Genomic DNA, 27,950 nt, shown 5'->3' with positions numbered 1-27,950 from the left:
TTGACTCTATCGAGATATATTTTAGGGGACGAAAATATATAGTCCCTCTCTTCCATTTCTTTCTCTAAATTCAGTATTTCATTGCCTAGTTTTACACTAATCGATCTATCAAGAGGTGAAACACTGGTGCTGAAGTCTCCAATTACTGTGTTGCTTTGAATATCTTCCTCCAAGTCTATTGGCAGTTAAGTATTTTAACTTTTAACAGATGTTGTTAGCTACATATATGTTTAGGAATGTGAGTTCCTCCTGATGTACACATTCCTTGATCACTAAAAAGTAACTCTGTTTCATAACATTTTTAAGGCTGAAGTCAATGTTGTCTAACATAAGTATGACCACACTGGTCTTGATGTTGGAATGGTTTGCTTGAAATATTGTCCTCCAACATTTGACTCAGATTGTATTTGCTCTTATGTTCAAATATGTTTCTTGCAGGCAGTGGATGGTTAAGATTCAATTTTCTAATACACCCTACCACTCTATGTCTCTTAATTGGTGCATTTATGTCACTGACATTAAGGTTATTATCATGGAGTTTTATGCCATCTTTCTGTAGAAACTTGGCATGTTTGTGAGATTTGTCTTCTCTTAAAATATCCCTTTCATGAAGTACTTAAAAAGTTGGTTTTGAGCCTGACGTTCCTGAGCTGTTGTTTATCTGTGACTTGCTGTGTAGTTCCTTCAAATCTGAATGAAAATCTACTGAGTATTCTTGGTGTGGCAGTCATTTCATTGAGTTTTATTGTTGGTTTTTTAATTATTATTTTTTTTAACTATATTCAACTGTTGTCTTCCAGCCCACAAGGCACTGTTTGACAAACTGGCTATAAATCTCAAAGACACTTCTATGTATGTGATTTCCTTCCTTGATCTTGCTTCAGAACTCTATCTCTATAGCTTTTGCCATTCTGATCAAGGTGTGTCTTGGAGTGTTTTTATTTGGGTCTCTTTCAGCTGGTACCCTTTGGGCCTCTTAATACTGGAAGCATGCACTCTTCAACTCTGGAAATTTCTCAGCGATGTTTTAACTACTGCTTCTTCACCAGAGTTGCCTTCCAGGGCCTCTGGAATACCATGATTCTTCTATGTTTTTCTTCTTGAATTCATCCCAGAGTTCTTGTCTGTGGTTCATTTATTTTGATGCCTTTTTTTCATCTTTTGCTGTTGTCTGGAGATTTTCTCTATATCTCATCTTGGAGCTCACTGATTTTGTCCTTAGCTACTGTCAATCTACTATTGAAGCCTTCTAGTGATTTTTTTTTTCATTTCATCTACCAAATCTTTTTGTTTTGTTTTGCTTTTGGGTTACACATGGCAGTGCTCAGGAGTTACTCCTGGCTCTGCACTCAGGAATTACTTCTGGCAGTGCTTGGGGCATCATATGGGGTGCCAGGGATTCAACCCAAGTTGGCCATGTGCAAGGCAAATATCTTACCCTATACTATTGCTCCAGTCCCTCATCGACCAAATTCTTTTTTAAACAATTTCGTTTTTCTTTTCGGGTCACACCCAGTGGTGCTCAGGGGTTACTCCTGGCTCTGCACTCAGGAATCACCCTGGCAGTGCATATAGGATGCTGGGGATTGAAGCCAGATTGGCCGCGTGCAAGGCAAATGCCCTACCTGCTGTACTATCATTCTGGCCCAGTAATTTTTAAATTTTATTTTCATAAAGTTGTTCACAATAATTGATTACATTCAATATTTCAACACCAATCCCACCTCCATTACATCTTCTCACCACCAATATTTCAAATTTTCTCACCACCACCCAAACCTGTACTACAGGCAGATGCTAAATAATTTATTTTGTATTGCTTATTATGAATAATTGACTAAAAATGATCCAAAGGGTTTCCTTAGGGGAAAGTATGTGAAAATTGTTGTATCTCATCTTGAAGCTATTAAGCTTCTGTATAAGAGATCAATAAGATGTTATTCGAGTTTGAGTGTTTGTGAGCTAATATATATATGTATATATTATACATACACACACACACACATATATATATCTCAAGATCAGCTGTCTTCTACCTTACATCCCATCAAATGTAGTGTGCTACTCTTGGTATATCAGTGGCATAAAGTTTGAAATGTTGTGTGGCGGCTTCTGCAAGCCACACACTCCTGGAAATCTAAAATTTTAAATAGGATGCTAGTTCTGGAGTTAATTTTTTTAACTGCATGGTGATTTTGGGGTCCAAAGGCTACAGTTTGCTGCTCTCTTTTTCAAGATTCACTTGTGAGTCTCTGGATCATGGCCATTAATGGGCTTAAATGGTGCCCAGAGGCATGAGTGTGACTGCCAGAAAACTGGAAGGACAGGAAGATGGGAGGAGGAACCAATTCCCAATTCTGTTCAAGCCTGGAGGTTTCAGTCACAAGTCCCTTCATACCTAGGTTTTTCAGTGGATTCATTCTCATGTTTTGGGGGCTTGGGACAAGCTTGTGAAGGTTGGCCATCAGTGTGGCTATGACTGGGTATTGAAGGTTTGCGCCTGCTGGGGTTCTTCTGGGTCAGGCGGAGGGATACACCTGCCCCCTCTCTGAGGTGCCCAGATGAAATCAGCCTGGCACGGGGTGGGGAAACATCTCTGCACCATGCTGCTCTCTTCCAGCATTCATTTGTGAGTCCTACCAAATTCTTTAGTTGTCATCTCCGCTTATAGTTTCCTCATTTCTGCTCTCATTTCCTTGTGTTGCATTGGCTCTCCATTCTATTGTTTCTTAGAGCTCTTTAAACATTCTCAATATTTTCTCTCTAAAATTCTTATCAGAGAGATTATATAGCTGGCTATTACTGGTTGAGTCTTCAGAGATACCATATTCACTATGCGTAGTAAGGTTCTTCATTGCTTTCTCATTGTGGTTTTTGTAGTCTAGATATGAGTTGTTGTGTGAATAGGTGACTCAAATTAGGATGTCAATGAATACTCTTATATAGTCATTTGCTTTGGTGGGGTCCTGACCTGGAGGGCAAAATCGTGAATTCAGAGTGCAGTTCCTAAGAGGGTTTCAATGCTATACTGTTTCTTGGGACCAGGAATGGGATGGGACATGCCACAATTTTAGACTTTTAGAGTAAGAAATTTTATTGTCAGCTATCAAAACAGTAGATATTAATAGCTATTTTTTAAAATTGTTTATGTCAAAGATCTTACAAGCATTTTTATCACTTAGTTTTTTTGGGGGAGAGCCACATCTGATGGTCTTTGGGGTTTACCTTACTTAAGGCTCTGAGCTTAGAGATCTCTCCAAACTTTGTATCACGTCTTAAAAGTATCTTCTTCTTAGGGTAGGAGCAATAGTACAGCAGATAAAGCACATGCCTTGCATACAAATGACCCAGTTTGATCCCCAACATCCCAGACAGTCCCTAACCTTCACCAGGAGATATTTCTGAGCACAGAGTTGGGAGTAATCCCTGAGCACTGTTGGTTATAGCTCAATCTATTTCTTTTGGTTTTGGGACATACTCAGCAGTGCTCAGGAGATTCTATTGGCTCAGTACTCCAGCAGTTCTCAGGAAACCAAATGGTGCCAGTGATTAAATCTGGCTATCCTGTATGCAAAGCATGTACTTAGCCTTTTGAACTACCTCTCTTCTCTTTAAAAATACTTTAAGTAGTGATAAACTCACATGTAATTGAAATAAACAATAGACAGAACCATAGGCCCCAGGATAGCTCAATGGTACAGTATCTTTGTCAACACAAATCCATAAACGAGTTCTAAAGCACCACCCCATATCCTGATGCACAATTCTGGTGATCCTGCCATTTGGTACTTCAAGTGTCACAGTCAAGTGTGCGAGAGCTTCCACTATAAAACATAAAAAATAGTATATGTGTTGGGCCAGATGACAGCACAGTGGGTAGGTAGGGTGCGTGCCTTGCTTGTGGCCAGCCCAAATTCAATCCCTGAGATTATTTAGTCCTTTGAGCACCTCCAGGAATAATTTCAGAGCACAGATCCAAAAGCAACCTCTGACAATCGTCAGGTGTGGACTAAAAATTTTATTTCTAACAACAGCAAATATGCAAAAACAGGACTAATACTGGTGGTTGACTATGATTAGTAATGGTAGGTAAAGAGGAAAGGTAGTAATAAATCTAGGGAGAGAGAGACAGATAGCAGGTAAGTTACCTGCCTTGCAAGTGTTCCAAGTATCCAACTTGGATTCAATCTCCAGCATCACATCTGGCACCCTGACTATAGTCATGAGTAATCCCTGAACACAGGACCAGAGGTAAGCCCTGAACATCACTGTGTGAGGCCCTCAAAAAACTAACCAAAGCATAGGCAAGAGAGGTGTTACAGCAGGTAAGGCACTTTTCTTGCACACAGCTGACCTAGGTTCAATCTCTCATATCTCATATTGTTCCTCAGTACCACCAGGAGTGATCCCAGAACACCAAGCCAAGTATAAGCCCTAAGCACTACTGGGTAAGGCACTCCCCGCCCCTCCTACCCCCCGCAAAATAAAAGCAGAATCTTTAATGATGCTAATAGGTCTATACTTCCTTTTTGGGATACAAATGTTCTTAAAATCATGGGGACCAGGAAGGGAGCACTTCTTTGTGTGTGGCTGCCCCCAGTTTAATACCCAACACTTCACGATTCCAGAACACGCCCAGAATAGAAGAATAGAAACAGTAGTAGTCCCTGAAAACCACTGGTTATGACCAAAAAACAAAAAAATAAAGATTATGAGGATCATTGGGAAACTCAATATATTAGAAATGTACCACATGTAATATCTCAAAGTATATAACCTTTTGGACATAATTTTTTTTTTAAGCAAAATAGATTTTATTTGGAGGGATTTTTTTGGGGGGCGGTGGGGAGGTATAGAAGGGAGAGAAAGAATAACGTACTTTAGAGACCGTGGGCTCCTCCAAGGGCAGAGGGAACCCCTACACACATCCTAGCATTAGATACGAAAGCATGAAAGCACACATCTCAAGAGGGGAGATGCGGGCGACACATGTGCTCGGGCACATGTACTCGGCCATGTGGGTGCAAGCAGCACACGGGCTCAGGCAGCATATGCGCTAGGATATAATTTTTATCACTTAGCAAAATTCTCTGAAGGATGATCCAGACATATCAATACAATAGTTGTACCTATCAATACAACAGTTGTACATATCAATACTTAATCCTTTTCATTACTAAGCTAGTATTATTGTATAGATATACCAATCTTTAAGTCATTTAAAATAAAAAATGAAAATGAGAATAATGTAAAAATAAGAAGACCAACTAATGTTTTTTCTCCTATGAATTATTTTCATATCTGAGTGGGAATTCCCCCCTCCCCCCAGGGTAGACTATACCCAGTGGTGCTAAGGAATTGTTCCTGGTGATGATCAGGGAAACATGCAAAGACAAGGAATGAACCAGGATCAACTACATACAGAATAAGCACCTTAATCCTTATACTTGGCCTCAAATTCTTTTTGTATCTTTAGTTTCTATTCTTATCTCCCCATTTTTGGGTTAGCAAGGACTCTATAAGTTGTGTTCAGGAGGCCCAAAGGCCATCTTGGTGAATCTCACCCTACTGGTATAACAGTTTAATACTAAAGCATTGATGCAATGCTTCTTGGGTCCTGTGCTGTCAGAGATTACCCAGTCACCCTGAGGGTGCTCAGAGGACCCTGTACAGGAAAGAAGGGAGGGAGGAAATTTTATTGGGAAAATTTGAAATAATGGTGGTGGGAAAGTGTAACAGTGGTGAGCGAAGTGCTGGAATATTGAATGCAATAACTTATTGTGAACAAGCTTTTACAAATAAAATTAAAATAAAAAAATTTAAAACAAGAAATAATAATATCCTAACAGGATAGAGAAGGGAACACTATGACAATGATAGTTAGAAATGATCACTTTGGACAAGAACTGAATGCTAAAAATAGATAAAGGACAAACATGATAACCTTTCAGTACCTGGATTGCAAACCATAACGTCCAAAAAGAAAGAGAGCAAAAGAAAGAGGAAAGAAGTGCCATGCTTGGGTGAGAGGGGGGTAACAGGAGGAAACTGGGGATATCAGTGATGGGAAATGTGCACTAGTGAAGGAATGGATGGTAGAACATTGCATCACTGAAACTCAATCATGAACAACTTTGTAACTGTATCTCATATTGATTCAATAAAAATAATTAAACTACCACTTATTTTTATTTAATATCTCTATATTAAAAACCAAGGGCTGGAGTGATAGCACAGCGGTAGGACGTTTGCCTTGCGCACAGCTAGCCCGGCCGAGCCGGGTTCAATTCCTCCGCCCCTCTCGGAGAGCCTGGCAAGCTACCGAGAGTATCTCGCCCTCACGGCAAACCCTGGCAAGCTACCAGTGACATATTCGATATGCCAAGCACAGTAACAACAAATCTCAAAATGGAGACGTTACTGGGCCCACTCAAGCAAATTGATGAACAATGGGAGGACAGTGACAGTGACTAAAAACCAAAACTGAACAAAAAGGTAGTTTATAACTAGGGTACACTAACAGTGACAACAGAAAGTAAACTGAGAGGACTACATTTCAAATTATAGGTACCCACCTTGCTTCCGACAGCCTGGGATTTTGATAAAGGCTCCATAATCTGTCACCATAGCAACCTATATGGACCCAAAAAAGGGGAAAACAATAATGAGGATCAGACTTTAATTAGCATTTAGCCTCATCTTCCTAAATTTCAATTTGGTACTGAGTGCAAAACTGCCTAAACATGATATTCATCAAACATTCTTTGTGGGGACTGGGGAGATGGCTCAGAGGGCACAAGCTTTTCATATGAGGTTCAATCTTTAGCACCACCTGGTCCCCTGATGACCCAAGGGGTATCCCAAACAAAAAGCTAGGAGTAGTCTATAGGCACTAATAGGTATGACCCCCTTCCTCCCAAAATAAAGCATTACTTCATTCTTTTTTGAAATTCAGACTGACAGGTGTGAAAAAATTAAAGATATTAATAAGGTTAAACTACCAAGTAATAAGTTATACTTTGGGCTGGAGCGATAGCACAGCGGGTAGGGCGTTCGCCTTACACGCGGCCAACATGGCCGACCCGAGTTCGATTCCTCCACCCCTCTCGGAGAGCCCAGCAAGCTACCGAGAGTATTCGATATGCCAGACACAGTAACAACAAAAGTCTCCAATGGAGACGTTACTGGGCCCGCTCGAGCAAATCGACGATCAACGGGAGGGCCTTTACCTTACCTTAAGTTATACTTTCTACTAGCTGAAATGAGGACTTCAGTCCTAACACAGGAAACAATAATTTGTGACAAATCATACAGAGCATCCCTTCTCCTAAATTTCAAATTAAATGAGACATATAAAGTCTACTGTTTTACTCCAAACCAGAATCTTGGATTTTACAAAAAACAAAAAACAATCAGAAAATAATGCATTTAAAAGAACCTAATGCATTTAAATATGCATTTAAAAGCAGGTAGGGTGTTTGCCTTGCATGTGGCCGACCCGGGTTCGATTCCCAAGCACCACCAGGAGTGATTCCTGAGTGCAGAGCCAGGAGTGACCCCTGAACATCGGCTGAGTGTGACCCAAAAAGCAAAAAAAAAAAAAAGACCGTAAAAAGAAATAATCAGAAAGTTGTCTTCAAGATTTTTATAGATGAATTTATAGCCTCAATTTTTATATACTATATAAGATGAAATAGTAAAAGGCCTAGATCCCTTACCAAATAAATCATTATCCCAGATTCCAGGTCTGCCTGTGGACTGGGATAGAAACTGTCACTGCATGGTCTGGAGAGATAGAACAGTGGATAAGGCATCTGTTTTCATGTACCTGACCCCACCTTGATTTCGAGCTCTGCATATGGGTCACTGAGCACTACCAGGAGTGACCCCTGAGCAGAGCCAGGAAAAGACTCCAAGCACTGTCATGTATGGCCAAAAAACAAACCCCCCAAAAATAATAATAATAAAAAAATTTTAAAAAACTGTCACTAGATACTTTAATATTAAATCCATTACATATAATAAAATATTCAATACCATCTTACACATGTGAACTTTATTCTTTTCAGTGATTTAAATTTTATATTTCATTTTGAGTAACCAAACTTTCAGCTATCCCATAACTTAAACAAGGGGACAATGAATGGGGCAAAGAAATGGCTCAATCAGCTGAGTGTATACTTTTCATACATAAGACCAATAAGTCCCTCAGCAGCACTGACAGCAATCCCCTGAACACAAAGCCAGAGTAGACCTCAAGCACTGACAGGTATGGCTCAAAAAATAAAAAAATAAAACAAGAAGGTAGAGCTAAGAATGTGCCTCAGTGTTAGGGCACAAGCCTTATATTTGGCAACACTGGTTAAACCCCCTGCACCACAACAGCCAAACAATAAATGAAAAAAAATTTTAAATTTTTGGTGTCAGGTTATACCAAATGGTCAAATGGTGCTCAGGGTGTACTTCTTGCTCAGCACTCAAAAATCACTCCTGGTGGACCATATGTGGTGCTGTAGATCAAACCTGGGTCAGATACATGCAAGGTAAGCTCCCTACCTAAAGTTCTATTGTTCTGGCACCAGTAAGTAAAAATTGTAATATCAGGGGACAGAATACAATTCCTGCTGTACTGCTATTCACTAATAGCATTCACTAATCCCAAGAATTCTATATATGCAAAACACTACAATCTTTATATACTGTATTTCATTACAGAATAATCAAATTTATGCATATTTTTCTGCCACAAAATGAGGTGTGGTACTATGTGAAACTGCTTTTTAAAAAATTATGTCAGCAGTTAATGGAATCATGTGCATGGGAATGCATCATGAACAGTATTGTGGGGGCCAAAGCAATAGTACAGTTGGTAGGATTCGACCCAGGTTCAATTCCTGGCATCCCATATGATCCCCTGAGCCTCACCAGGAGTGATCCCTGAGTGCAGAGCCTGGAGTAAGTTCTGAGCACTGCTAAGTGTGGCCCCCACTCAAAAAACAAACAAAAAAAAGGCATCCATTTCTACTTCTAGTTTCCATCACTGTGTCTCCTAAGGTATAGTCAGAGTTGAAATTAACAGAATAGCACATCTTTGAGGACCACACAATTTGCCTTATATCCCAAGAATTGTTAAATAACTCTGTGTGTGTGTGTGTGTGTGTGTGTGTGTGTGTGTGTGTGTGTGTGTGTTGGGGAAGGGACTTGTCTTGGATGAAAACTGATCTATCACCTTCATATCTAACCTTCATCCAGGATACACTGGCCTTGAAACTAGTTAACCCCATTACCCATTAAGTGAGAAATTAAAGGTTCAGAAAAATGTTATTTGTCTAGAATCAAGCAGTTTGAAAGTGGCATGACACTTTCAACAGTTAGGCATAGGAGCCAAACAGTAAGGGGCATAAGGCTCTTTGTCTTACATACAGTGAACCAAGGTTAGAATCCCTGGCTTCGCATATAATTTCCTAAACACTGCCAGGAGTGATCCCTGAGCAGAGGAAGGAGTAAGCCCGAAAACCACCGGATGTGGCCCCAAACCAACCTCTTTCCCACCCCTCCCTACCCCCCCCCCCCAAAATCAAAGGAATAAAGCAGCTTGTTTTTAAATTGCTCATACAATGATATCTCTGCCTTATCAATACTAATCTCCCCATAGAACTTTTTTGGTTTTGGCTAGAGAGTCACACCCTATAGTGCTAGTGGTCATATACTATAGTGCCTGGAGGACCAAGCAGTGACAGGGGCTGAACCTAGACTCCTGATATAAAATATGTACATCAGCCTGTTGAACCATCTCCCTGGCCTTACCCTACGCATTTATTTCGCTATGGCTGGGCTGAGTCAAACCTTAACTCCCAATGCTTTGCTTATATTCCCCTACTATGCATGCTCAATGGACCAAGGCAAATACAGTATTTTCTTCCTTAAAGTTTTTCCTCCTCAAAAAATTGACCTTGAAAAACTAAATTAAAAAGAATCTTGGAGGCCAGAAAGATAGTACAGCAGAGCACTTGCCTTGCAACTAGCATACCAACTCTGCATCCCATATGAACCCTCAAGCCCCATCAGGAATGATCCTGAGTGCAGAGCCAGGAGTAAGCCCTTAGCACTTTTGGAGTGAACCCAAAGCATAAAAACTCTTGGGTGGGAAATGCATCAGCAGCAGAGCACTCACCTTGCATGTGTGAGACTCTACATTGAATCCCTGGCACCACATACACATAAAACATCTTGCTTGATCATTCTTCATCAGCAAAGCTGTATTCAGTACATATTTTTCTCTACCCACCTACCTGAAAACTGAGGTCTTCATCAGGAAACAAAACAAACCAAGTCTGGCCCTAAATACTAATGGGAGCCACCCCAGAGAACCAAGCTAAGAGTAATTCCTGACAATGTTGGGTGTGACCCCCCCCCCCAGAAAATTAAACAGTAACTAACAGTTAAACAAAACAACATTATCACAGAAGACAGAGTCAAACCATACAAAGAAACCATACAAAGATCATAAAACAAGTTTGGACATATTCAAGTTTAAGCCTAGCTGTTGGAAAGCAGTCTAGTTCAATATGTTATTGTTTTGTGCCAGGGCAACAGCCAGCAGTATTCCTCAGGAGCTCTATGGCAGGGACTGAACCTGGGCCTTCTTCATGCAAAGCTTGCATTTAGTTTGCTAAGCTATCTCTTTAGTACCCCCAGTCTGCTTTTTTAGGTGAAGGAGGGGTGCTCTACAGGTAATTTGTGGCCAACCAGATCTTCAATTCAATGCAAAGCCCTGCTGATATGATGCTGTGGTGCTGAGGATACTCAAGCCACCATGGTGGTATTGGGGCATTCAGGGTTATGCCCAGTAGTGCTTGAGGGCTTCGAGGGCTGCCTGCACCCAGTGATGACTAAGGGACAACTTGGTACAGAGAAATGAACCAGTATTGGCTCCCACCCATGTTTTTTTCCCCTCCTCTTACATTTATTTGTACAAATAGTACAGAAGGACCCATGCAGGACACAGCCCAGGGGTCGTACGAATCCTACCCTCGCACTGGCAGACAGGAACCTCTAATGAAGTTTTGACAGGGGCCTAAGCAACCTTCAGAGCTTGAGCTGGTGCTGGACCTATAGCCACCAATTGCGTCCTGGTTTGGGACTTTATCTGAGCCTTGGTTTCAACCTTGGTCTTTGGCTGGAAGAGCATGAGACATGAGCCTTTTCTCCAAGCTAGGGGAGAGCAATGAACACAAGTCAACTGAGCCTGCAACTGTTGCTCCTTGTGATGTTGGACCTAACCTGCTTGGGCTTTACAAGGGTCTTGATAACATCAGCACAGGCACTTGTGATTTTGCATTCTTGGCCTGCATCATCTTCAGGCCCTTCTTGTTGCGTTTCTTAGCAAAGCACACATTTGTTAGAATTTGGGATGCACCACTTTAAGAGACCCAGGTTTCTTAATGCCATTTCTGTGCCATTTCTGAGATCAGTGGGTTGTATATGGTGTGGTTCTTGTACTTGGCCATATCTGTACCATGACTGTAGTTCTCCAAGTGCCGGATGCCAGTTTGTTTTTTAAATGCTATTCTGGGGTCCAAGAGATAGGAGTTAAGGCATTTGCTTTGCATGCTATCAATCCCAGTTCAATCCCCAGCACTGCATGAGGTCCCCAGGACACTGCCAGATGTGGCCCAACCTATCCCCCTCCAAATAAAATCATTACTACTTAGGCTGTAAAGAACAGATTGTAAAGTGCTACAACAAAAAACAAAGGGCAGACAAAAGATGGAGAACTGAATTAATAGGATGCCAGGCAAATAAAAAATATACACAGATCAGATATATATTTAGAAGACAGAAATGATAGGAATTGCTGACAGATTACTGAAGGAAAAGTCAAGATCACATCAAGAGACCTAGATTTCTGAATAATGTTCCCATTTGCTAAAAGTTTAAAAAAGGGAGAGAAGAATTTAGTATGAAAAATTTTAATTGTTTTAAACATAAACTAGAAGGCCAGAGAAACAGTTCAACAAGCTGAAGTAGATGCTTTGCATAGAGGAAGGTTCAATCACTGGCATCAAGTGGTCCTCTAGTAACCCCAAACACAGCTGGGAGTAGCCCGAGAACAATCTAGCATGGCCTCCAAACTAATAAAAATTTTAAAACATAAATTAAGAGATTGTGAGTTATCCAAATGACAATCTTAAGTACGCAGTTAGTCTGAAATTTTGGGAATATAATATAGTAGGCTGAAGCTCCATTTGCCCTTTCCATTTAAAATACAATGCTCAGGGATGGAGCGATAGCACAGCGGGGAGGGTGATTGCCTTGCACGCGGCCAACCCAGGTTCAATCCCCAGCATCCCATATGGTCCCCCAAGCACCGCAAGGAGTAATTATTGAGTGCAGAGCCAGAAATAACCCCTGAGCATCACAGGGTGTGACCCCCCTCCCAAAAAACTGCAATGCTCGATACAGTAAACAGAGAGAAGCTTCAAATCTAATTGCTTTTCACCCTTATAATACATAAAATAATAGGGTGGAGTTTTGGGGTTTTTTCATTTTTTTCAATCTTTCAAGTGATGCTAAGACGTACAAAGGAAACTGTCAGCCAACTGAGCCTGCAATTCAATATAAGAGCCCACTGATGCTGTGCTGCTTAGGCCCTATGGTGCCAGAACACTAATGAGGAGAAAAGGAGGCCTCCAAGTATGAACCTGATAATTCTCAGGAGACTATGTGGTGCTGGGGATCCAACCCAGATCAACAGCATTTCAGGCATATACCCTAATTCCTGTACCATCTTCCAGCCCCTCTCCCAAATGGTAGGTTTTCAAAGCACAAAAGAATATACCTCTCCTTGGAAAATAGTATAGAGGGCAGGCAAGTTTTCCATGGTCTCAGGTCTTCCTGAATTCATCCTTAATGTTTTATGGTTCCTCCATTTCTCTTCTGTTAAAGCTAATTCACGTGCCCTGTCGCACATATGCACACACACACACACACACACACACGCACACACACACAAAGTGGGGAGAGAGAAAATAATTAGAAAGATACATGCAAAAGAACAGTAATGAATAGGCAATCCTCAAATAGCTTCTACAGAATAATATCATTAGATTATACAGCACAGTTATTCAACTCTTTTGCTTTTTTTGTCCACTCTAATGGTGGGCAGTTGGAGAAGAGATTGTTCAGTGGGTGAGATCCTTGCCCTGCACAGTTAGCCCAGGTTCAATCCCTGTCACCCTATATGGTCCCAAAACCAAAACATAATTTTTTAAATTGTAGGGAGTTTTAGAAACTTTAATCTCATATTTTGCTCTATTTGATATTCAAGACCATGAGTTTACTGATTTTTAATTGCAACTGCAGCTCCAACCAGTTGTTACTTGTGTCTCTCCCTCTCCCAGCCTCCCTATTCCCTTAGAAACAATACTGAAATTAGGCTAAAATGACCTCACGTATTACAGTGAAAGACTGTCATGCCTCTCACTTTAAATTGAAAATTAGAAATTATTAACCTCAGTGAAGGCAATCAAAAGCTCAGTTAAGTAATCAAAAACTAAGTTATTTGCACTAAACAGTCAACCAAATTGTTAACATGAAGGAAAAATTCTTGAGATTAAATGTGTTATTCCGAGGATCAAATGAGAAGAAAACAAAAAGTTTTTCTTTTTAGTGCTGATATGGTTTTAATGTACAGAATAGAGCAAACCAGTCAGTCAGATGATTCTCTTAAGCCAAAACCTAGCTCAGAGCAAGGTTCTACCTCTCAACTCAATTATATCAAGGCCAAGAGAGGAGAGGAAGCTGCAATAAATTCTGCAGCTAACAGAGACTGATTCAGGAGGTTTCAAGAAACTATTGGTGTAACACACAAGACGTAGCAGGCAAGTGTAAAGTGCAAGGTGAACAGCAAGTGCTGAAGTAGAAACTGCAGCAAATTATCCAGACTGAGCTAAGATCATTGGTGAAAATGGATACTCAAGGTAACAGATTTCCAGTATTATATAAAACAATTTTATGCTGAGATATGCCAGCTAGGAACATATTTTTTTTTGCTTTTTGGGGTCACATCTGGCGTTACACAGGGGTTACTCCTGACTCTGCGCACTCAGGAATTACTCCTGGTGGTGATCAGAGGACCATATGGGATGCTGGGAATTGAACCGGAGTCAGCCATGTGCAAGGCAAACGCCCTACTCGCTGTGCCTACACCAGCCCCAGCTAGAGACTTTTATAACTAGACAAGTCATGTCCATCTAAGGACAGGGCGACTTTCATTAGGGGTTAATGCAGCTAGGGATGGTAAGTTGAAGGCAATGAGGTTACCATTCTGAAAATTTTAAGATGCTAGGGGCATAATTATGTCTGGGAGTAACTTCAAATTTCAAGTCTTTTTTTAAAAAAAAATTTAATTATTTATTTATTGGTTTTTTTGGGTCACACCTGGTGATGCTCAGGGGTTACTCCTGGCTTTGCACTCAGGAATTACTCCTGGAGGTGCTCGGAGGACCAAATGAGGATGTCGGGGATTGAAGCCGGTTCAGCCACGTGCAAGGCAAATGCCCTTCCCACTGTACTACAGCTCCAGCCCTGAATTTCAAGTATTAAGAAATGGATTTTAGGGACTAGAGCAATAGTACAGAAGGTAGGGTACTTGCTTTTAATGTAACCAACATAGGAACTATCCCCAGCATTACATACATAATCCCCTGAAGCCCTCCAGTAGTGATCCTTGAGCACAGAGCCAGGAGTAAGCACTGAGTATTACCAGGCATGGTCCCCCAAAAGAAACAAAACTACAGAATATTACACAAACTTAATAAAGCAGTAGGAGGGTTTCAGAGGATTCACTCTTAGTTTTGAAATAATTACTAGCATGGGTAAAATGTTATTAGACAGTACTGCATACTATAGAAATACTTTTCATGAAGACTCAAAACAGCAATTTTTTAAAAAATTTTTATTTAGGCACCATGATTTACAATATTAATAACAAAGTTTCAAGCATACAGTGTTCTAACACCACATCTACCACCAGTGTCAGGGTTCAAGATCAGTATCTCTAGGTTCCCCATCATAGCCCCTTCGGAAAACTCTTATTATAGTTTGAATCACATGCTTATAATATTGTTGACATTTTGGTGTGGTTATCTCAGCTCTCCACCACCAAAGCACATCAACCAATGCTGACTGTTACCTCCAATCCACCTCACGATTGCCCCTATTCCACCCATCTCACTCCTCCCTTTATTTGCAATTCTCAGCTTTGTAATTCAAGGTCATGGTTTGTCATCATTTGAAACCTTCCCTTTCTCTTTCTTGTTCCTCTATATACCACAAAGCAGTGAGATTATCCAGTATTTGTCCTTCTCCCTCTGATTTACTTTGCTTAATAACATGATACTTTCCAGGTCTATCGAAGTTGCAATGAACTGCATAATTTCCTCTTCTCTTAGGGCAAAGCAGCAATACTAAAAACAAAAAATGGGCTGGAAATATAGTACAAGAGGTAAGACACTTGCATATGGCAGTAGTGATTACAGTCTGCAGCCACTGGCAGCACACACAGTTTCCTAAGTAACTCCAGGATTAACTTCTAAACACAGAATCAGGAATACTCTCTGTGCACGAATAGATATGGCCTCCCAAACAAAACTAACACTTGGGGCACTGGCCCTGCACACAGCCTACCCAAGTTTGATCCCTGACACCCCATATGCTGCCCTAAGTTTGCCAGGAGTAATCCCTGAGTGCAGACCCAGGAGTAAACCCTGAGCATCACTGGGTGAAGCCCCCAAACAAAACAGACCAAACACTAAACAAGCAATTTAAAGAAATTCCTGTGACTCTAACCTCCCACATCCACTTCTCATCAGTCAGCAGTCTTTTCTCAACACTGAGATGAGAAGACACTCCAGCAGCAAAAGCTTACGGTTCAAATAATGGTGAGAAATAATTGTAAAGAGTCTCCTGCCTCTGCGCCTGGCTGTCCTCACCGGGGCCCCTTGAAGGAGGGTGGGTTGAGTTTCCCTCCCCACCCCGAGCAGAGCACCAGCAGCTGAAGACCTCCGGTACCAGCCACAGCCATGCTTAAGACCACTCTCCACACGTTCGGACGAGCCTCATGCATGAAGGAACCGGCAGAGGAACCAAGGTGTGCAGGACCGGGGGCATAGATCTCCAGCCTGCTCGGACTGGGACTGGGACTCCTCCACCCAGATCCCCCATCTTCCAGTATGTAGGCATTACACCCACCAACTGCCCCCGGTGCTGTGTAATCCCATCACTGGCCAAGACCCAGAGACTATAAAACCCTGCTCCCGGAAGTGCGCAGCAACAAGTTCTTACTCTGGAAAACCTGGCAGGCTACCAAAAGTATCCTGCCCATACGACAAAAGTCTGGCAAACTCCCCGTGGCATATTCAATATGCCAAAAACCAGTAACAATGATGGGTCTCATTCTCCTGACCCTGAAAGAGCCTTGAATGTGGCACTTTCTAAAATCTCAGGGCTAGGACGAAGGAGACGTTACTGGGGCCTGCTCGAAGAAATCGATGAACAACAGGATGACAGTGATACAGTGAATTGTAAAATTAAGTTGTATACTTTTTTTTGATGTAATACCATTGCACACACTATAGTTTAAAACAATTGATTTGTTTAAAAGAACAGTTTAAAACAATACAACTTTTAATTTTATCTCTTTTCCTCCACTCTTCTTTCTCTTTGTTGCAAAAACCGAGAGTCACACACACTCTCTAGGCTCTGATACTTGCCAAAGTCACACATTTGGCTGCAGTTCTTGTATGTGAGCTCATCAGAAGTCACACTCTTAGTTATGGTGCTCTTTACCATTCTGGTTGTATAATGCTTTGGCCGGGGGTCGCCGCGGTGCTCACTTATGACTTACTGTTATACTTCTGTCCACAGTGCTTGCACATCTTGGCCTGTAGTGCTCACTGAAGGCTGCACACTTAGCTACGGTGTTTACACATACCTGGCTGCAAGGTGGCCAAGGATCACTTGCAGTGGCTGGGATCTCAGACATCATAGCTACTAAAAACAAACAACTGCATCATCAGCATTGCACTTTATACATTTGGTATATGGGTATCAAACTTACAGCCTCAAACTTGCAAGGCAGGTGGTCTAGTCACTGATCAATCTCCACAATATAGTAATAACTACAGTCACCAGGGTGTGTGTATATACATATATATAACACCAATTACGTAGCACTATGGCACTGTCCTCCTGTTGTTCATTGATTTGCTCAAGTGGGCCCAGTAATGTCTCCATTGTGAAACTTGTTTCTGTGTTTGGCGTATCAAATACGTCACCAATTATGTATAATTGGAAATTTGTACCTTTTGATTGCCTTCACCCATTTCACTCAACCTCCCCAAACCTGCTTCCAGCAAACAACAAATGTGTTCTCTATGTCCTCTAGATCTGTGAGGTTTTTCTCTGGTTTTGTTTTGCAGTGCCAGGGAATGAACCTAGGATCTCATATATGCAACACAAGTGCCCTACCACTGAGCTATACTCCCCCTCTCCTGGAAATCAGTTTTTAAATCTTTAGGCCACACCTTGTTGGGCTTACTCCTGGCTGTGCACTCAGGAGTCACTTCTGGGTTGCTGGGGGGACTGTATATGGTATGTGAGAGCAAACCTGGGTCAGCTGCCTGCAAAGGCAAGTGCTTAACCCACTGTACTATCACTCCAGCCCCTAAATTTTTATGTAAAATTTCATTTGGAAAAAAATAATCCTACTACTTTCCATAAAAGTCTATACGGAACTGGAAAAATACCACAGCAGGTAATGCCCTTGCCTAGCATGTCCCCTGAGCACTACCAGGAGTAATTCCTGAGTGCACAGCCAGGAGCAACCCCTGAACATTATCAGATGTGCCCCCTCCCCAAAAAAAAACAAACTAAATTAATAATTTTTAAGTCTACAGAACACTGAGCTAAATTTAGACCAACCAAATAGTACCATATTTATAGTAGAACTAGTAGACTACTGGACACTGGTGAAGGGATTGGTGTTGAATAATGTATATCGAAATTCAATCATAAATACCTTGTAACTCTGTAAAAAAATAAAACTTAAAAAAAATACTAGCAGAGCTAAGAAATAGTGCAGGAGTTAAGCTTGCCTTGCACCTCCCAATCCTCAGTCATCAAAAACCTGAGGGCTACCTGGTATGACCCCCAAGCTCTCCCCCTCCCCCAAAAAATTAAAACTTAACTAAGAGGGACTGGAGCAATGTACCGCGGGTGGGGCCTCACACACGGTCAACCTGGGTTCGATCCCCGGCATCCCAGGAGTTACTCCAAGCACCACCAGGAGTAATTCCCAAATGCAGAGCCAGGAGTAATGCCTGAGCATCGCTGGGTATGACTCAAAAGAGGGGGGGGGGGGGAGGGGGAATCAAATAAAAATTTAAAAAATTTAAAAAATAAAAATAAAAATTAATGAAGATTGAAGCAGGCCATTTGGAATCGCTTACATAAGTTATGGAAAAAGAAAATCTTAAGGATTTGTGTATTTTTTTTTATTTAGGGGCCTGCATATTCATTTTTAATCTTTTTAACCACCGTGATATGTAGGGACTATGCAATGTACTCCCAAATTCACATTTCCATCAAAAACCTCTGAGCTCAAAAACCTCTGAGGAGGTTAAATTGCTCCGTGATGTAAAGAATGACCTCACTCCTTTCGCAGCACACACCCTCCCCCATGCCCCCCTAAAGGCTCACGGCCCTGCAAATCATTCAGCCCCACAGAGCCAAAATCGTAGTAATTCCCTTGGACTCCTCTGCCACGCCCCGTACCCAACACCAAGTCCCACTTATTCCTCCGATCTCCAGAATCTGCTCGAGGCCTCCATCCTTCCAGGCCCCCCATCCACCCGAGTGGCCCTCTGCCCGTCTCTCCTCCAACCAGCTGACAGGAAAAGGCCTGAGGTGGTAAGTCGGCTCCCCGCAAACACACCCTCCTATCCCCACTCCCCGCTCCACAAATCTCTCGGTGGGGAAGGCTTGCAGCGAGGCGCGGCGGCAGCGCCTCCGGGGCCCCGTCACGCAAGATCCCGCCAACTCCGTGTGGACCTGGAGCGCGGCACGAAACGGAAGCGCCCCCCGCCACCGGCGGCCCTCCGGGCGGCTGCACCCCGGGGCCTCCCCGCCGCTCTCGGCCCCTCGTTCCCAGGCCCCTCGGCAGACCGCGGCTTAACAGGTGGTCCCCGCCTGACTCAAACTCTGGGGCGCGGGAACCCGTGAAACCCTCGTCTCTGCCCAGAATCGATCTGCGGAACGATGACGGGGGAGGCCCAGTTCCTAGCCAGGAACCCGAGTACCTGGACGTCTCCTGACTTCGTCTCCGCCTCTCTCAGGGAAGACGCCCCGGGTCCTAGGCGGCACGACCCGTTGGGCCGAGACACGTCGGCCGCCTCAGCCCGGGAGGAGACCCTCTGGAGGCTGAGGGCCACGGCTGTTGGACGGACCCCTGGCAGGGCCCGGCCCACGGCTGGACACAGCAGGCGCTGCGTGAGGAAATCAGCCATCGAAGGCCCCAAGTGGCTGCTGAGACCTTCCCTCTCCCGCCCCCAAACTCGGCGTCGGTCGAGAATCGAAACGCTGGTTCCCTACTAGAGCTAGAAACTGGGAGGGGGCGTCACTACCCGCTGCCAACAGACCTTTAGCTCAGAGACGCTAGGCTTCGACCCTACGAGTCAGACACCGCCTCCACAGCCCGCGGCCAACCACCCCCGAGACGCCTGGTACCTTACCCGGCTTCAACTCCGGGTCTCAGCAACGCTGCAGTGCGCGAAACGCCAAACCCAGTCAGCGCGCTTTCACCCACAAGACCCAGCGCGCTGGGGCGGGACTCAGCTCCCTCCGCCAATCCTGGGATCGTACTCGCGTGACATCACAGCAAGATGGCCAATAACAGGAGGCGATATGGAGGGCGGTGCAGAAGGGAAATCTTAGAAGTCGATTGGGTTTCCCAAGCCGGAAGTTCGTGAGGAAACGCTACATCGGAGCCAATCGGGTGTTACCGGAAGGTGGCGGCGCGGTTAGTGGCGGCGCTGAGGAGAGCGGTTGCCGCCATGATAGAACAGCAGAAGCGTAAGGGCCCAGAATTGCCGCTGGTCCCAGTCAAGCGACCGCGGCATGAATTGCTGTTGGGAGCGGCGGGGTCGGGCCCCGGAGCGGGCCAGCAGCAGGCGGCGCCGGGAGCTTTGTTGCAAGCAGTAAGTGAAGTAGCAGGAGCCTCTGGGCCCTCATCTCATCCTCTCTCCCTGCCCTGGGCCCTTTCCCCGCAGTGCGGGGCGGCGGAATGAGGCTGTAACCCGGACTTAAAGTTTTATCAAACACCAAAGTGCCTGACACCCGGCGCCTCTTTCATCACGTTTCCCGGCTTCAGACCTGTCGCCCACCCTGGGAGTTGGCGATCGAGTAGTTTTAGGGCAGTGAGTTCAAAATCTCCGTCCGCGCTTTCGCGTCCCCACACTTGCCGGGGAGCCGGCATAAAACCAGCGCTGGGACACGTTAGTGGAGCGGAGGGAGGAAGAGGCAGGGGAGGAAGGAAATGAATGGATGGATGGGCCTGGGACGGCGGGCAGGTTGCCAGACCGGGCGTGAAGAGCAGCGCGTAATTGCTGACAATCGTCGAGCCGCCTCCCCAAGTGCTTTGGTTGTGACAACTTAGGTTGTTCGGCAACAGCTTAAGAATTAGCAACGGTTACAGTTCCACTTTGTGGATGGACTTCCCAGATGAACGAACGGGAAACGTTTTAAGCCAGGGTGCGTGCTCCTCGGGCACCCGTTGCTCAGCGTAGGCGGCGATCACACGCCTGGGTGCAAGGGGAAGCCTGTGTCCAGTGCCCCAAATTAAACACAGACTTGTCCGGTCCCCCTCCCTCCAGTCTGCATCGTTCTGCTTCCACGCTCCCGGCGCGATCTCACTCCCGTTTCTCTTCGCGGTGGTCTTGTCTGTCAATCCTGCAGCTGGAGGAATCACACCCCGTGACTGTCGGACGAGCCCATTTCTGCCTGTGCTCTTTCCCGTTCCCTCGCTGATCTACTCATTTTTCTTTGCCCTCCCTGTTCCGGTCACACTTCCCACCCCCAAACTTAACCTTGACTGCTCCTTACACTGGAAAATGCGCTTTTTAAAAATTTTTCCTATGAATTTTATACGCTCCTTCAAATCTTCCCTCAACTATTCTTTTTCAATATGGCCTTTGCTGATCCCTCCTTTTTGAAATTGGAATAACCACATTCCTGCTTTGTTTCTTTCCCAAGAATGTATAACTATATGTTTTTTCTTCTCTCCACAGTCCTATTATCCTCCACTTTCCCACTAGAACACAAACTGTTTATTTTGTTCAGTGCTACTTGAACAGTGCCTGACACATTATTTTGAGGAGGGTGATTTTAGAACCACACCCAGTGGAGCTCAGGACTTATTTTTGGTTCATTGCCCAGGATCACTCCTGGCTGTGTGCAGGGGGACCATATGTGTGCTGGGAATTGAACACAGGTTGGCCCTGTGCAAGGCAAGAGCCCTGCCCACTGTACTCCAGGCTTGAAGATGGTAATTTTTTAATAAATGAAAGCAACTAGAAACTCCTGACACAAGTTGGTGATTATGATAGTCTACTTCTGTCTGACAAGTAAAAAGATTTGCCCAAATTTTGGTGAATTTCCAAGTCTCGATGACCAAAACTATATTCCTAAATAATTTGTACCCTGTAGGGTTGTTGTTAGACAGTTTCATTATTCGTTCAGTAGATGAGCAGAAGACTAAAAAATAGTATTTAATGATGGGAGGAGTCCCTGCATTTGCATATCTTTTTTCTCATTGAGGAAAAGAAAATATATAAATAGGCTCAGGGATGTAGCTCAGCAGTAAGGTGCCTGTCTTATATGGGTGGGTCCCTGTGTTTAATCCCTGCCATTGCAAAAATAAATGCTCTGAGGAAATATCACTATATCACTGTCGTCCCGTTGTTCATCGATTTACTCGAGCGGATGTCAGTAATGTCTCCATTCGTCCCAGCTCTGAGATTTTAGCAGCCACTCCTTACTCGTCTTTTCCAATGGTGAGGAAATACAGAAGCACTAATAGAATACAGAAAGAAGATGGGATACTTCTTGAGTTTGATGAAACTACCAGATGAACCAACAGTGAAGCAAAGAATTTCTGAATTAAAACATTTGAAAGGACTCATACTGGAAGGTACAGATTGGTCTGTCAGGGGTAATGACAAGTGTAAAAATCTTGAGGCAGGAAATGTGTTTGAATATACTTAATTAGAAGTAAGCTAGGGGACAGTAGTAGAGTGAGGAGAATTAGTGCAAAAAAACAGACTAAAAACTTCAGCCGGTCAGTATTTCAAATTAAATGTAATGAATAATTTGGGGAGTTATTCTCTAAATCAGGAGACATTCGTTAATTTTCAAACCCTTATCTTTTCCTCTATAGCCACTCTAATCTTGCACACCACCACCTCCCCTCAGTTTTGCAACTGTGCCTTGGTATGACAACTACTATGTACTTAATTTTTTCTCTGTACTTATCTCTTTTGTTTAGGGACCTCCGAGATGTTCCTCTCTTCAAGCCCCAATCATGCTTCTTTCAGGACACGAGGGAGAAGTATATTGCTGCAAATTTCACCCCAATGGATCCACCTTAGCATCAGCAGGATTTGACCGACTAATATGTAAGTTAGTTTATGAATTAGTTTTAATTTTTAGTTTAAAGTAATTGCTTCCTAATTCACTGCTGTGCCCCACCTTCAACCCCTGCTTTTGGGCCACACCCAGTTGTGCTCTGGGCTTATTGTCGGCCCTATGCTTAGGGATCACTTTAGGCAAGGCTTGGGGGACCATATGTGGTGCCAGGAATTGAATCCTGGTTGGTCACATGCAAGCACTATGCCCACGGTACTATCTTTCCGGCTCTTGAAGTGATTGCTTTTTGCCAGTGATTTTTTTTTTTTAAGTTTTCAGTGACTAGAAAGTATCGGTCTGAGTAACAACAAATTGTTTAGCTAACATGCTATAATGGGGACATGAAAATGCTGAAAGTCTTAGATGTTGAACTTGGGTTCATGTTGTGATAAGAGTTTTGTTAAATTTCTGAGTAATGAGTGAATTGTTCTAGTTTGAGAATCTCTTTTTCATGGAGTCAAGTTCTGAACCAGTAAGTCAAACAGAAGATCTTGGCCAAGCAGGCTAAGGAGAACAGTGGGAAAATAGATAATAAGAGAGAGATATCCTAAAGTGGCAATTCTCTAGGTACGTATACGTATTCCTGTATACGTCATTCTTAGCTAGTAATCAAGAGCAGCCATTTTAGTAGAAAAAATCACTTTGGGGAATGGCAAAAGAGATAATAGAAGCAACTGATAAGTTTTTCTTTTGGTATAACTTGCCCCGTTGTGAACTGAAAAGAGTCCTTTGACTCTTTGCAATGTATAATAGTATTTTCACTGACCTTTTTGACACAAGTGTTCTGTGATCCTTAGATATTCTTTAGTCCTTAAACTTACTGGTGGCCAAACATCTGGAAGGCTTAGGATACTTTGCAAAATATTCTTGATTCATTGATATTCTTAATTTTATAAAAACTAGAAACTTTATCAAATAAATAACGGCTGTCCATATAGCCCTTATTATGTATATAGTGTTCCTTAATAATGCTCGTCAAACCACTCCTTACTTGAACAAGCTACTTCACTGAGTAATTGTTTATTCACCTACCTCATTTAACCCCAGGTACTGAGGTACATAATACCTATAATAGGTACATAGTTCTCAGGAGATGAGTATTTGTAGTATAATATCTTTGCCGTGCAACTTTCAAGTCAGTTGTGGTTTCCTATGTTATACATCATTTTTTAATCTGCTTATATTCATAGGCAAATAGAGTGCCAATTTTTCAAAATTATAGAAGATATCTCAAGATGTAAAAAAAAAAGCATGTCCATTAACTAATTTTTTTTTAACTTATGGAATGTGATTTTTGTCTGCTTTCAGTATCAGGAAAATTACTTGGTATAATCAGTAATATAGTGTTAAATGGCAGTCTAGTTTCAGAACTTTTGTTGGTAAATTCCTCAGTAGCCTTTTCATGACCAGTGATGAGTTTTCTTTTGCCTAGCAATACTCACAGAATCCCTGTGTCCCTTACAGTATTATGGAATGTCTACGGTGACTGTGATAACTATGCCACACTGAAGGGGCACAGTGGAGCAGTGATGGAACTGCATTATAACACAGATGGCAGGTGAGTATTCTACAGGATAGAATGACAGCTGCTTCTCTAATTCTTATTATCCTTTCACAATTTATCCTTTTGTTTATTCTCAAATATATACACACATATTTTATATATATATGTACACATACACATATATTTGAGGTCAGAGAGAGTGCATCAGGTAAGACCCTTGCCTTGCACACAGCAGACCCATTTGATCCTTGTCATCACATATGGTACCCTAAGCACAGAGCCAGGAGTAAGCCTGAGCATCACCAGGTGTGACCCAAAAAACAGAACAAAAACATGTCAAACAGAGCTTATTTGGAGCAGTTGCTGCACTATCCTCTTGTCACCCCCAAGTAACATATTTATTGTTCTAAGTTTGTGTTTGTAAATACATTATCTCTATAATATTATGGCCCGGATAAGTTTACTGCATAAAACAATCTGATTTTATTGTTTTCAATAAGCTATTTTTGCTTTAAAAGTTTTTTTTTAAAACATAGGAAAGTAACCATATTTCTTTCATTCTGAAGATGATTGTGATTTTTTTTTGGAGCCTTTTGCATATTTAACACTGGTTGGTTTATTGCATATGTGTAAGATTATAGTTTGAGTACGATCGTGTTTGCTGCTTTCCCCCTAACAGTATTCATTAACATATTTACTTAGCATTGCACATTGTCTGTCATAGATAAATTATTGCATAATTTTGGTCATTTGGAAATACGGTTATAAAAGTAATTCTTTCCATTAACATTTTGTTAGACATTCATTATTTTCTACCTCTTGCCTCTAGAATTTAGGATTTCCTGGGTCAATTGTATACATTTTTCCTACTGGTTAAAGAAAACATTATAAAAGCAAATATAATTTAGAAATTATCCTCAGAAACAAGAGATTTTTCTTTTAAGAGAAATGGTTTGAATTGCTCGGCCTTTGGGTTAGGAATTGTAACTTCTGCAGCAAGGAGTGATTAAAGCTACCTTATATATAAACTGTTATCTATCACAGAGGAAAATGCTGAGAAAAATTGCTGTATTTGATGTATGTCGTGAAGATTCATGGAAGGAAATACATATAAATGTATGTTATATATCAAAAAATAGACCCTGGTTCTAAACTGGTTCTAAAATAACAGGATTCTGTAAAGAAAGGTGAGGTGTATTTTTCTAGTATTTATATCCCAGGTTGTCAGAGTATAACATCTTGGCGATCTTGGACATTTTGCCAAGTATAAAGATAGGTTGATATATTGTTTGTCTTCACGTATTTCTTTTTGTTCTTCCTCTTACCTTCTAGTATGCTCTTCTCAGCATCAACAGATAAAACTGTGGCAGTATGGGACAGTGAAACAGGTGAAAGGGTTAAAAGGCTGAAGGGACATACTTCCTTTGTGAATTCCTGTTACCCGGCCAGGAGGGGCCCTCAGCTTGTCTGCACTGGCAGTGACGATGGTACAGTTAAGGTGGGTGTTGACTATGTGAATTGCAGTTTTTGAGGTGACACATAATGAAACCTGGGAATCTGTTCTGCAATCTCCTTTCCACAACTTTGTTTTTAACACTTGTCTTTAGATTGTGTGGGATAAGGGGGGTGGAGGGACTTGGGCCTCTACCTAGTGTTTCTTAGGATTTGCTTGTGCCTCTGTGCTCAGGAAGTGATCCCTGGCCATGCTCCAGGGACCATAGGTAGTGCCAGTTATTCAAACTGGGGTTTGCCACATGCAGGGCAACCACCTTGCCTCTTACGCTCTCTCCAGCCCCCCACCTTTTTTTTCCCTCTCTTTTTCTTTCTCTCTTTATTTTCACTTTTTTGGGTTTCAGGGGCCACACCTGGTGGTGCTCAGAGCTTACTCCAGCAGCACTCAGCACAAAACATATCAGAACAAAACATGAACCAGGCTCCGCCACAGGCAAGGCAAGTGCCGATCCCCTGTGCTATCTCTTGGCCTGTTTTAGCACTTTAAAATAAAGATAATAGCCCCAAAACTGAAAATAAATAATGCGGGTATTTTAAATGTATTACAGAACAATATTTGAGCCATATTGAGCTTTTTTGACTTCAAATAAATCACCTGAACTATGTTCTTAGCTCAGTTATCTACTTAATTGTGTGACCTTGGGCAGTTTGCTTCTCTGATCGTCAGTTTTTTAGTCTTTCAAGTAGCAGTTGACATATTCATGCCTTACAGAGCTTTTGTGAAGTGATAGAAAATGTATTTTAATTTAAAAGCTCAAATACATGGTTTTAGTAAAATAGGGTGGTATCCTAAAGGTCATTTAGTGCAGTGTTTCTCAACTTTTTCCTGACCATCATCCTCCATTTGGCTTCCTGGTCTCATGCCTACTCCATCTACATGATTTTTTTTTCTGTCTTTCTTTCTTTTTGGGTCACACTGGGCAATGCACAGGGTTTACTCCTGGCTCATGCACTCAGGAATTATTCCTCACGGTACTCAGGGGACCATATGAGATGCTGGGAATCAACCCGGGTCGGCTGCATGCAAGGCAAATCCACTGTGCTATCACTCCAGCCCCAATCTACATGGTTTTTATCTATGTTCTCTGGACTAGGGGACCCACAGATAGCTATGTGAACCCAGTTGAAAAATGCTGATTTAGTTCAACAATTAGAATCATAAGGAAAAACCTATTAAAAACACCAAGATTCTATTTCCCTAGTTCTGGAGTGGAGATTTTTACTATTACTAAGACTTTATACAGGTGTGGGGTTAGGGGATAATTGGGTCACATATTTGGTAGTACTTGGGGACTACTCCTGCAGATCACTCAAAGCAGTGCTTAGAGGAAGCCATGATATCAGGGATTGAATTGGGCTTTTTTAGGTTCATGGTAAGTTAACTTGAGGTACAGAGCTTTTCCCTATGTCATTGTCTCAGGTACATCATGCATAAAATCACCCTCAACCTCCCCTAACTATTAGTACTTCCCACCAGAGCAGTAAACTTGTTAGTCTTTATTGATGAACCTACATCAATACATCCTAGGTACCCAAATATATATATATATATATTCTATGCATTTGAACAAATGTATAAGGACACATGTATCACTATAGTATCATAAAGTAATTTCATTGCCCTGAATGTGTGCAGTGATTGTTTTGCCTTTTCCATAGTTCTATCATTTAGCTTTTGCACATTGGCTTTGTTTTTATCTTGGGCCACACCCAGCAGTATTCAGGGCTTATACCTGGCTCTGCACTGAGGATCACTCCTAACGAGGCTTGGAGGGGTTTGTGGGGTTCCTGTGGCCAAACCTAGATCAGCCCTGTGCAAGGCAAGCATCTTGCCAGCTTTACAGTATCTCCCTGCGCGCCCTGCACCCCCCAGATTGACTTCTTATATTCTTCCACTTCTGTCTTGAAATTCCTCTGGTGCAAAATAATCATCCATTTTCTAGATGTATGTGTGTATCTGTTGCTTCCAGGAGCTAACATTTACAAATAAAGCTGCTGTAAACAGCTGTGTGCGGCTTTTTATGTGGATGAAAGTTTCTTCCTTTAGTATGACCCCAAGGAGCATAATGATGGTATGGCAAAGTATATTTTTATAATAACTCACCAGATTGTCAATCAAGATGATTTGTGGTTTTGCTTCCCTAACTAAATGAAGGAAGAATGAGAGTCCCTGTTCAGTTCTTTATATCAG

General features: G+C 42.4%; 2 protein-coding genes across 2 annotated transcripts in view; one reads left to right on the top strand and one right to left on the bottom strand.

Moving 5' to 3' along the window:
- Positions 1 to 19,916, bottom strand: part of ZCCHC17 (zinc finger CCHC-type containing 17) — a 52,570-nt gene extending 32,654 nt beyond the window's left edge. Inside the window, exons 1-3 of the mRNA XM_056122940.1 lie at positions 19,794 to 19,916; positions 12,842 to 12,962; positions 6,576 to 6,633 (exon numbers count right to left, since the gene is read on the bottom strand). Of these exons, the coding sequence (XP_055978915.1) occupies positions 6,576 to 6,633; positions 12,842 to 12,907 (124 nt within the window). The 5' untranslated portion in view covers positions 12,908 to 12,962; positions 19,794 to 19,916. The remainder of the gene's footprint in view (positions 1 to 6,575; positions 6,634 to 12,841; positions 12,963 to 19,793) is intronic.
- A 164-nt stretch (positions 19,917 to 20,080) lies between these two features.
- SNRNP40 (small nuclear ribonucleoprotein U5 subunit 40) overlaps positions 20,081 to 27,950 on the top strand; it is a 35,032-nt gene continuing 27,162 nt past the window's right edge. The window contains exons 1-4 of the mRNA XM_056123269.1: positions 20,081 to 20,258; positions 22,604 to 22,733; positions 24,208 to 24,301; positions 25,580 to 25,745. Of these exons, the coding sequence (XP_055979244.1) occupies positions 20,115 to 20,258; positions 22,604 to 22,733; positions 24,208 to 24,301; positions 25,580 to 25,745 (534 nt within the window). The 5' untranslated portion in view covers positions 20,081 to 20,114. The remainder of the gene's footprint in view (positions 20,259 to 22,603; positions 22,734 to 24,207; positions 24,302 to 25,579; positions 25,746 to 27,950) is intronic.

Source organism: Sorex fumeus, unplaced genomic scaffold, assembly GCF_029834395.1.
Source record: "Sorex fumeus unplaced genomic scaffold, SorFum_2.1 ptg000047l, whole genome shotgun sequence".
Taxonomy (NCBI): Eukaryota; Metazoa; Chordata; class Mammalia; order Eulipotyphla; family Soricidae; genus Sorex; species Sorex fumeus.
Note: the sequence above shows the minus strand (reverse complement) of the source record. Positions and strands in the feature narration are given on the sequence as shown.